At 36.5% G+C, this 11,990-nt stretch overlaps 1 protein-coding gene across 1 annotated transcript; it reads left to right on the top strand.

Annotated features, from left to right (window-relative positions):
- The first annotated feature begins 1,219 nt into the window (after positions 1 to 1,219).
- LOC144979962 (uncharacterized) lies at positions 1,220 to 11,667 on the top strand. The gene is made up of 2 exons (XM_078927310.1): positions 1,220 to 1,406; positions 3,356 to 11,667. Exon 2 carries the CDS (start codon positions 3,540 to 3,542, stop codon positions 11,115 to 11,117), a length of 7,578 nt encoding a protein of 2,525 aa, XP_078783436.1. The 5' UTR covers positions 1,220 to 1,406; positions 3,356 to 3,539; the 3' UTR covers positions 11,118 to 11,667.
- The last annotated feature ends 323 nt before the right edge of the window (positions 11,668 to 11,990 follow it).

Here is an 11,990-nt window from a genome sequence, read left to right as displayed (position 1 = left end):
TGAAATAATAATAATAATAATAATAATAATAATAATAATAATAATAATAATAATAATAATAATAATAATAATAATAATAATAATAATAATAATAATAATAATAATAATAATAATAATAATAATAATAATTTGGAACAGGACGAACATCATTAATGAAAATAAAAGAATACGCCTTTACGAAGCGCGGGTGCTGCCAATCCTTATGTACAACGGTGGTACGTGGGGTCTTACAAAAAAGAATTTGGACACCCTGGACTCCCTTCATCACAAACAATTGAGACGAGTTATTGGGGTACATTGGCCAGACAAAATCAATAATGAGGATGTATATGACAGATGCAGAGTACAACCAGTATAAAGAAACAAAGATAGAAACTGTTCGGACACGTGCTCCGGCGAGATGAAAATATTCCAGCACAAACCTCAATGGATGGTTATTTCAAACAAGGAGCCAAATACAGAGGGCGTTGACCAACTTCACTTCCAACAACATTGAATCAAGATCTCAAAAAATATCAAATACATTTAGAAACAACAACCGAAAACTGATTTCAACAACACAAGGAAACATCCAACTGCCTCAACACCTTAACACACATGATGCCATTCTAAAGCTAAGAACAGTCGCACTAGACAGATCTTTATGGAGGCAGATTACTAACTGGGTAATAGAAACAGACTGACAAACTAGAAGTGACGCACACATTCACGGCAAGCGTGCACAGAGACTGCGCAGCCATATTTATTATAATAATAATAATAATAATAATAATAATAATAATAATAATAATAATAATAATAATAATAATAATAATAATAATAATAATAATAATAATAATGATGATGATGATGATGATGATGATGATGATAATAATACTAATAATAATGCTGCAAAGTTATCTTTCAACGATATCTTCAGCACATTATTTTATGTAAAGCCGACGTGCACATGTTTGCAGGTCTGATAACCAAATTTATTATGGGCTCATTGTTGTAATGAAAATCTCAAAAAATGACACAAAATATTGTTCGTTACAACAATGTTAAACTAGACCGATAATTGAATTAGGATGTCAGACCTGCATATATGTATACGTTGTTTAAAGCCAATTATCTGATGTATCCATTTTCTTTTTCACTTTTTAAAAATGTACGAATCATGTTCTATACTAAGTTGGTGCAGCTTTTGATGACGTAATAATTCGAAATGAAGAAAGTCGCTATGACCGTCACTAGATTGTGTGAACTTAAAATGGCGAAGTTGATAAGCTAAACATAAAACTTAAAAGATGCCATAATTATTGGTAGGGACACATTTAAATCGTGTCATTAAAAACATAAAGGGAAACTTTTAACATCGGTTTCATATTTTAAAATGTTTGTTTCTTGTATGCCACAGAATGAAGGTGAGTCAAAGTCAAAGGTGACCCGACACAAACATTTCAGACAAACAACCATCATAGCCTCCGTAGACTTGTAGTCGTAATTAGTTACTTAGCTGGACCTCAGTTGCTTTCTATTGGGCCATCCCGACGTGCACGTATTTTCAGGGCTGCTAACTCAATTCCTTATGGGCTCATTGTTGAAATGGGAATCTATAAAAAATTACGCAAAATATTGTCCATTACAACAATGTTAAACTAGGCCCATAAGTGAGTCAGACCTGCATATATGTATGCGTTGGATCATCCCCTAATCCCCGAATGCAGTGATTTTTTTAATTGGCAAAAAAATAAATAATAATAAATAAATAAAATCAAATAAAATCTCAAACCTGAAATTTCTGGACGGTATCTATAAACAGACCAAAACAAAAAAAAAAAATAAAAAAATTGGGAAAAATATGGAATATATAGCGGACAAAAAGAGCAAGTAGGGAAAATAAAACGAGAAAAGATATATCACCTCCAAAATTGAACGTTCTCGGCCTATAGATCAAACTTTTTGTTTGCTATACAAACATGTTACAGTTACATTAGCATGATAATAATAAAATAAAAACAAAAAAAAAAAAACAAAACAAAACAAAAAAAAAACACACACTAACATAGACAAAACTAAAGGGGATGCCTTCCGCACGTTCCTGTGGTTAAGGGAAAACAACCCAAGTATTCTTCTTAAACTAAGCCTGAGAAGAAAAAAAAACAAACCTGCTAGCATCTCCCTGATACCGTTAACTAACCCTAATAGGAAAAAACAAAAACCTCAGGACCTTTACTCCGACCTGTACATAAACCTGATAGTGATAGACAGCAAAAAACAAGCAAACAAAATTCCTTGGACATGAAGCTAACCCTTATAGAAGAAGAACCATCCCCCTCCCTCCCCCCCCCCCAAAAAAAAACAAAACAAAACAAAACAAAACAGTACACCCTAGGACTGTTCTGCACTATCTTTCGATACTTCAACGACAATACCGGCGGAGAACCAAAACAATGGTCATATTAGGAAATTTCAAACTTTTATCAATCGATCAACGTTTGTTCTATGGCTTCTAAAATGCTACTAAAATGTGAGAAATCGAACAAATTTACGTCTGAAAAAGATCCACGTTTAAAATAACAATCTGAAGTGACGCTACCCTGAGGAACGTGCGGAAGGTCTAAAAAAACAAAAACAAATCATAAGTGTAATGTTACCAGCTCTATGCATGTACTAAATTATATGACACGCAGTTAATCTTCGAAACCGCATTATATAGTTTATAATTATATATATATTATATATATATATATATATATATATATATATATATATATATATATATATATATATATATATATATATAATGAACTTTGAGTTTATTGAAAACAAAGAATATGATAGCGTGCTCTCTTGATTCTAGAACGCCGAATTTCATCACGCTCTTTAATACGACACAATGGAGTTGGATGATCGGAAGTATTGGTTACCTTTTTGTTACTATCTTTATCTAAACCATTACGACATAATACCAAATACCGCAGTTTTTCAAGGACTCAACTAAACACCGCTCAGAGCGGGACTCGAACCTTTTATCTTCAGGGGCTGAAGAAGAGTGCCATACCACTAGACCACATAGCCGCATATAAACACGATTTGCAGACAGACTCCTCTCCACCTCCAACCTCCACAGAAAGTAGAAACAATGTTGTCTTTGACGCCGGAGTCACATTGCTGTAACTGCTCTGTTGGTAGAGACAGCTAGGTCTGTGGTTATATTCAAATAATAGATTTTTAGAAATAATAATTTGATCAAGTTAGAATGGATTCAAAACCCCGTCCATAAATGCCTGATATAAAAACGACTGTAATTTTAACACCTATTTTACAAGTTTCATGCTGAGTTATTCTTCTTTGCTTTATCTATTTATAGGACCATTTGTAGCTCATCTACCCGACTCTCGGCCATTAATTCAAGAACTAAGGGCATTGGAAGTTATAGTTCTGCTATCCAAGGAAATGACTAGGAAATGGTAAATCCCACTTGTAAATAGAACTATTAGAAAAAAAAATAAATAACAACACAAAAACAAAAACAAAACAAAACAAACAAAAAAATGGAAAATGGCGAGCATGTAGATTATAAGCAGAGAAAAACATCAAATAATGAAAACATGGAGGATACCAAAGACGATAAAAGCAATAATTTATCAAATTTAAATGTTATTGAGCCTGATCCACCTTCCTTACTTCAAAAAGAAAATATATACATCTTAGGCAGAGGGAGGCAAACTCGAAAAAGAGCAAGTTCTCACGAGATCGTCAAATTGTGTGAACGTGATGACTGCACTCTGAGCGAACTTCTTACAGAGTCACCAGAAATAATTGGTAACAACGGGAGAAAATCTGCGATTTACAAAGTTGATAGGGATGCCTGTTTGCTGGCCAGCGAGCAGAGTTACATTGAGGGACGAAGGCCATGGGAAAATCATCTGATCAAAGATAATAAATGCATTCCAATGCAAGGCGTTCCAGATAATTTGTATAACTTTGAAGAACTGATGACAAGAAATGATTGTGGAAGTGCCTTGCTTGGTTCGAGTTACATCACAAAATCCAAAAGAGTATCGCAATCTAATGTTATAGGCAGGTTAGAAAATGTGTGTCAAACATCCGTCCCAATAGTGGAGTCACAAGCCAATGAGGATGTCGAGTCGGCACTAGATTTTTGTGTGAAGGAAGTACCGGGTAGTTTTGAACATTCCCAACCATTTAGAATAAGTGAATTAACACAAGGTCAAAGTCCCATTTATTCCAAGCCATTTGGTGCTAAATTATTATATCGTGGACTGGAAAATATGTCTCACATAAAATCTAAAAGCAATGTACCATCAATACTATCTGAAATGCCGCAAGCCAATAATAACTTTTTACACAGTATAAAATTAAGGACCAGGCCGACAGGTAAACTAGATACAAAACCATCTAAATCGTATTCTGATACAACCCACACTGAATCAAACTTCTCTAACAACTATCTGTTGAAAAAACGGACCAAAGACATTGATAAAGATTATGATGAGAGACTGCAGGGTAGGAAAAATTGCCAAAACAATAATTTTGACTCACTGAGTAATGACAGCGCTCTGGGAGAAAAAGCACTATCGTTATATCAAGAAAATGTTCGAACAATTGCTGAGCAATTTGAGAATTATCCAAAGGCCCCGGGGGAACAGTCGGAATTGAATAGGTGTTACGATGAGCTTTACCTCGACCAATCTCAAAACCCGTGGGACCGAGAAGATAACGACGGCATTGACAGTGAGGCTAAGAATGGTCATCTGCTAAAACTAACCATTCATGAAAATCCTTCCTTTAATGATGCTGATGTTGAATCATGCAAAAGGAAATTCCAAGATTCTAAAGATAAAAAAGACTCTAAGGTGTCAAAAGAAAACGCCAAAGATGCTGATCATGATTATGCTATTCCAATGGAAAATTTATTGGACCGAGATCAAGGAGATGGCGCTGCCCGACATTTTACTTGCAATGAATATACGAACAAGAATGAGCATCACTCTCAACAAACTGAAGCTAGTAGCGGCATTGAAACGAAAAGTAACGATTTTTTTCGCTCCCGGCGCAGAAAAACAAGCGGGGTAAATGGATACCGCAATGAAAGTAAAAATGGTAAACACAATAGAAAAGAACCACCCTGTAATAGACGTAACAAAAGCACGAAAGACGATGCGAAATGTGCGTCTTGTCATTCTGGTCTAACCATAGAAAATGTACGACAGGCTACTGATCCAAATTATGATTATGCTCAAGTCGCTTGTCTCTTCAGCAGAATAAATTCATGGATGAAAAATGATATAACCACGCCCGTTTCAAACTCTTATAAAGACTACTCCCCAATGCAAACAGTGCAAAATGCGGACAATGTAGCCTCAGAACTTCATCGTAATTCCCGATCAAAAAGTTTGGACAACCGTGCAATGTATCGTGTGAAAAATATGTCATTCGACCAGAGCGAAAATCGTGCTAGCTTTGATGATGCTTTAACAGATGAAGAAAAAAAGCAAGTTATGAAAAAAATGGTTCGTGAAGCATCAAAACAGCTTTCTTCAGAAGTTAACAAAATCATCCAACAGAAAAGGAAACTAAAAAAGAAGCTATATAGTAATTGTAGTGGACACAGCGATAGTGAAACGACTGATGGGTTATCAGCAGATAAAAAGGTATTGAGGCAGAAAATGAAAAGGCGTGGAAGAAAAAGCAAGGGAATGATATTTGACTGTAATGTCAACGACCAAACATACCACGGAAAAGGAAAGAATTTATCAATACCGAAAGTTCTAGTGATAGGCGATTCAAGCGGTGCAATACCTCTTTTAAAGGCCATTGCTGAAAACGATAGAAAACGGATAGAGAATAGGTCCTTACCCAAAGATACCGAAATGGTACTGTCCAACTCGGAGATGAGACAACTCGATAAAGATTTAATAAGAGAAGCTTCTAAAAAACAATCCATAGAGGTGAGTAGAATGGTTAAGCAAAGAGAACTGAAAATAAAAGAAGGGGATGGGCTAAAACGGAAAAAGAAAAGAAAAAATAAAGGAAACGAAAACGTTCCAAAAATCGACTGCCAAAGGTACATAACTGAAATCCCAACAATGCAACTTGATCCACGGTATTATAATAAGTATTCCGAGTCAATGTACAAAATGGAACACGAGAGACCAAATTCATCGGAAGAAGAATACGGATACTTCATAGAAAAGAAAAAAGGGCCTCTTTCAAAAAAAGACCTGGGCTATTTTGATGACCCAAAGAAAGCTCTAAAAAAGAGGCTAAAGGAATTGTCTCCCGCGGATACAGCATTTCAAAAACATGAAGATGATTTGGAATCAAAGTATAGTTTGTACAGAGCAGGGAAATTGCTTTATGAGACATTTGAGCCTGACGTGAGGGTAAACGTTAAGTCAAAACGTAAACAAAGAGCAAGTTTATCAGTCGATAAAGGCAACTCCGAAACTGAGCAGTCAAGTTTATCATGTGATAAAGACAACTTAGAAGTTGAGCAATCAATATCTAAACAACCCAGCAAACTCCAAGTTGGTGATAAGATATTGCTTGGGCAAGAAGTTGGTTTAAGCAAACTAGATGATGCAGGTTTCTGCAGTGAAAGTATGCAGAAAATATCACATCTAGATATCCCGAAAAAATCAACCAATAAACAATCAAAGACGCCCTCTGTGAGTAAATCCTCAAAGACCGACACTTCAAGTTCGTCTTCTTCAGAGGGAGATAAGAAAAAGTTGAAGCGGAAAAAGAGAAAACCAAAAAGAATAGTTCTTGTGAAGCGAAATCCTACATTAAAGAAGAAATCGAGTGCAACATCTGTTTCTTCCAACAGCAGCTGTATTAGCATCAGGAGCGGGAAATTTGTGAACGGCACAAATCAGCGACAAAGGTCTTGCAATCGTAAAAATAAGAAGTCAAAGAAAAAAGCAAAGAGATCATCTTCTGTACCAAATACGAATTGTCCTAGCCAAGATATGTTGAATGAAATGAAAAAAGAAAGTTGGGCAAGAGAACCAACAAAACCAGGACAGCTTGGAAGATCTACTTCTCCTCACTCTCTAAGTGACAAGTCTCAATTCTTAAGACATACTGGTCAAGATGATAAAATCGGTGATTCACTGTATGATGGCAATGATAAATATATGTTTCGGGGTCTAGTACACGGGCTTTCACAAGACAGAAGTGTTACCAATAGGTCAAGGTGGGCCGATGACAATATAAGAGAAAAGAAAGAAAAAAAGAATCAGAATGACCCATACAAAACCGATAGCCCTAAACTAAAAAACCTTTCTTTTTCTCGGAGAATAAAAGAAAAGGAAAGGCACCAAGTATCACCCAAAAGAGAATCATTAGCTCACAACTTCAGTAAATCCCCTTCATCGAAGAAGAAAATAAGATCAGATGATAAACATACCGACCTCGAGGAGAGCACAGATATAGCAACCAATTTTGCCAACCTTTTCATGGCATTGGACAAAGCTCAAGATCAACTAGCCCTACACAGCAGCGAGATGCAAAAACAAAACAAAATTTGCGTTGCTTTACGTAAAAATCTTCACATGAATACAAACCAAGACGAGGAGGGTAATATATACTTGGTAGTGGACACTAAACGGTTGGCTACGAAATTTATCCAACCCTTTCTAGACCCAGAAATGGACATCAGGTTGGGAAAAATGGAGGGAACCGATAACTTATACCCTGTGACCAAAAGTCGACAACACATCCTCAACGTCCTTGCAACCAAGTTTGGGCAGCGCAGAAATACCCGCAGTGACACGAACTCTCACATCGCTGCACGGGAGAAGTCGGGGGCCGTGAGTCCAATCTCTAAATCAAAATCGAGAATAACTAGTCCAAGACATGGAGATAGTAGCTGGCGTTATATTGAAAAAAGAAGAAACCGCGGTCATCCTTACAAAAGAAATGGTCCGGAATGTGACATTGCTCAAGAAAAGGATGTTTATGGTTTATCAATGGGAGAGAAAAGACCTCGATTGTCAAGAAGTTGTAGCCGAATCGAATTGTGCTCTTGTTCCTCAACTAAAGCATCGCAATCAGTTGCCAAAACTGCTGAAAACCAACCGCAAGTTTTAATAAGTGACGAATCATATCAAACCACAAGGATCATGCCAGCTTTCCAAGAACAACTGCCTTCGACACGGAGGAATTATACAGAACGCTCAGCGAGTTCATTGCGGCAGAAGAAATCTTTAATGGATAATGATCAATCCTTATCCATTGAAAGAACATTCTTGTCATCAAACGGAAAGTGGAATAAACATCATAGCAAAAGAAAGGTAAGCTCCTTTGAAGCTTACTTAGAATCAAAAACAAAAAATGGTAAGGGAAAAGCGGGAGAAAATTGTAAGATGAAAAGCACTATCCCCTACAACTTGATGTCTTTAGATAAAGCTGTAAAACTATTGGTGATGAAAAGAGAGTCATCAAAACAACTTGATGATTCAAGAGCTTATTCAGAAAATATATCAATGCAAAGAAATAAAAAATCAGAACGCCCAGCAAAAAAAATAAAGAAAAGTGACCAAATTCACAAGTTAAACAAATCCTTCCTCACCCTATTGAGATCGAACAACACCCATACCCATAAGCCGTTGTATGAGAAATTGTCAAAATCAGATACCTTTGATGATGTGTGCTGTCCAGAAATGCTCACATCAAATTCGAACACCGGTATTGAGTCAATCACAATGGGTCTTCAACGAACAGATTCCCAAAATATTACAAAACCCCTGAAAGTGAAAAGTTTAAAGAAAAGTCGCCTAAGCCCTGGTAGCAACAATGGAAAACATTCGAAATCACAGGCAAGTCCCGTTCTTACTACTGCCAATGGCAAGAAAACAGAACTTTCACCAACTCAAAGCCCAATTTCAAAAAGTACGAATAGACAAAAAATGAAGTCCTCACCAAATCTAAATTGGGATCCTGCCAGCACCAATGACAATAAATCAAAATCCTCACCAACTCAAAGTCCAATGCCAGCAAGCTCTAAGAAAAAAAGAACAAAAGCATCACATGCTCTAAGATTAAATCATACCAACACCAACAGCAAAAATTCGAAACTATCACAAACTCAAAGTATGATTGTAAGAAGCCCAAGTAGAAACACGATAAAATCATCCCCGACTCTATGCTTGAGTCCTGACAGTAATATTGACAAAAAGTCGAGACGATCACTAACTCAAATCCCATTAAGTAGCAATAGAAAAAATGCAAGTCTACGTTTAAGCAGTAGTAAGCGTTCAATACAAACCAAAGAGTTCTTATTAGCAAAGAACAAGACGCAGACTGCAAAATATCCGACAAATTGTGTATCACAAAACTTTGAAGTCAGTAAGGAGGATTCTGAGTTTTCTTTCTCAAAAATGCGCTCCCGAGGCATGTTCGAAGATTTTGTTCAGGACAATAAACCGTTCAACCTTGAAAACTGCAATGCATCCTTCGACAAGAAGAGTTTTTGCGTTCCTCAAACTCTAAACCAAGAGTGTCTTTCCGACTTGAAATCCTCGATCCACGAATGCATGCCGTTAAGCTCGTGGGATCAGAGTAGCCCATTACAATTATCTCCGCCATATTTCCCAAACATAAATCTTCCAAGGAGCAGCTCCTCGTCCAACGGAATGTCACCACCATACCACGGGGGTTTTAGTCACTGTCAAAATCGAGATGACGATTTGGATGATATTGTGAGGTCGCACAAAAGCGGAATCTTACGCCATGAGTATGCAAGATGGGGTAGTACTCACCGAAGTACTGGTGGTGAGGGTGGCTGCATAGATGGCATTGGCGAGGAAAATGAGGATGACGAGGATGGTGATGATGATGATGACGATGATTATAATGATGATAGTGATGATGACGGCGATGGTGATGATGAGGATGATGTCCTCAATGAATGTTCTATTGGTATCGACGAAGATCACGACAACAATAGTGACGGTTTTCCTGGATGTTATAACAGTAGAGGTATTGGCGACAGATACAAATTATGCCGAACTGACGACAACATAGGTATTTTGCCCGATGTGGTTAATCTTGTAAATTACTCATGTAGTGAGAAAGACGAGGAAAGAAATAACGTGTGTAATGCAGTTAAAGATGAAGACGATGATAATACGAATGACCTTTATAATGGAGGTGGTGACAATAGTGGTGAAGACGAAGAAAATGATGATGATGATGATGATGATGATGAAGATGATGATGATGAGGATGGTGAAGATGACGTTGATGATTGTGACGTTGAAGAGGACGTTGCTGATCATAGGGCTTTTGCTGATCTCTTTGTGGATGATTTGACTGGAAATAAAAACGTGACATTTCTTGACAAGTTCGAAGATGTGGATGTTGTTGTCGTTGTTGATGATGACAACGACGACAACGATGATGATGGTGGTGGTGACAACGATGATGGCGACGATGATAACGAATATGATGACGATTATGATGATGATAATGATGATGACAATGATGATTATGACGATGATGATGATAATGATGGTGACGATGATGATGATGATTATGATGATGACGATGATGATGATGATGATAATGATGATGAGATGAAGGAAAATTGCAAGAAATATGACAATGATGCCGGTTTTGAAAAAGATAAAACCAACACAGATACCAGTCAAAGAGATGATAAGGATGATGATAGTCATAAACATAATAACAAAAAGAACAATGACGGAGATGCTGATCTTGGCGTATTTTTAGGTTTATGTAGTAACGTTGATAAATCATGCAACGACACTATCTCTGACGCGCTTGAAGTTTCCAACACATGCAACCAGTTAAGAAACTCTTCGAGTAGTTCAAATACATGTGACGAAGATGATATGGAACGAAAATACGATGGGCACTGCAGAGGAAAATATGGTGAAAATGAGAATGAGGATGAGGGTGATGAAAGCGATGATGTTGATAGAGACGAAGATGATGAGGAGGATGAGGAGGAGGATGAGGTCGACGAAGAAGATGAGGAGAAGGAGGAGAATGAGGAGGAGGAGAAAGAGGATATCGAAGGTGACAATGATGAGGACGACGATCAAGAAGACAGTAGTAATGAGGAATCCTCGAAGTAGTAAAAAACCAATGTTATTGACTATAATGCAAAATGGACCAGTTGCGAAACAGGAAGCGGCTGGAGACTATAGCAAATACTGAAAATGATAAGTGGTGTTACCGGAAGCGATGACGATGATAATGATGGGGGGGGGGGGTAATTGCTAATGCTACTGATAATGAGATTATACACATTGCGAGAAAATATTTTATTTTTGAAGATTCCCTTACTTCACAAGTCTATTATTGGGTTATTTGTTAAGGCATTCATTTTCTTCTTTAGATGTTCATACTTGCTCATTAACGATGTATAATATATAGACGATTGTAAACCTTCAATAAATTGAGCGAAGAAGTACATAAATATTGCAATACCCGTTTATCATGCTTTGCAAGTTGGGATTCAAAATATTTTGTTTGAAGTGTTCTTATTCTTATCATTATAACCAAAATAAAAATGGTAACGATATCCAGCTACGATAACTATAACTATAATTCTATGTTTAGGTATCAATTTTTGTATAAAACTAAAAGAAAGAGAGAGAGAGAGAGAAATAAAGCTTATATATATACATATTCTTCCAAATTTTATTATGCTACATTAAAGTAAAATGTTATGAATGTATTGGCTTTTAAAATCGATAATAAAAAAAGTAAAAAGAAAATCTCCATTAAAAAAAAACAACAAAAAAACCCAAAACATATACAAGTTATTCGTATTTTTTGACTATGTTTTTATTTTATCGTATTATCTAACACACAATTATATAACCTTAATAAAGTTTGAAATAAAATGAAAAGTAGAGATGAAATAATATATCCGCGCGACTTCGGTGTGAATGATCTGGTTGTAAACATTGGTGGATAATGTGTGTGAGGGGGGTAGGACTAAA

This window comes from Berghia stephanieae, chromosome 9, assembly GCF_034508935.2.
Source record: "Berghia stephanieae isolate SIO BIC M18660-M18661 chromosome 9, UCSD_Bste_1.3, whole genome shotgun sequence".
Lineage (NCBI taxonomy): Eukaryota > Metazoa > Mollusca > Gastropoda > Nudibranchia > Aeolidiidae > Berghia > Berghia stephanieae.
This window is presented reverse-complemented; position numbering and strand designations above follow the sequence as displayed.

Bases quoted from the DNA above. Each gene is read 5' to 3' on its own strand.
- LOC144979962 (XM_078927310.1), top strand. From the start codon at position 3,540: ATGGAAAATGGCGAGCATGTAGATTATAAGCAGAGAAAAACATCAAAT.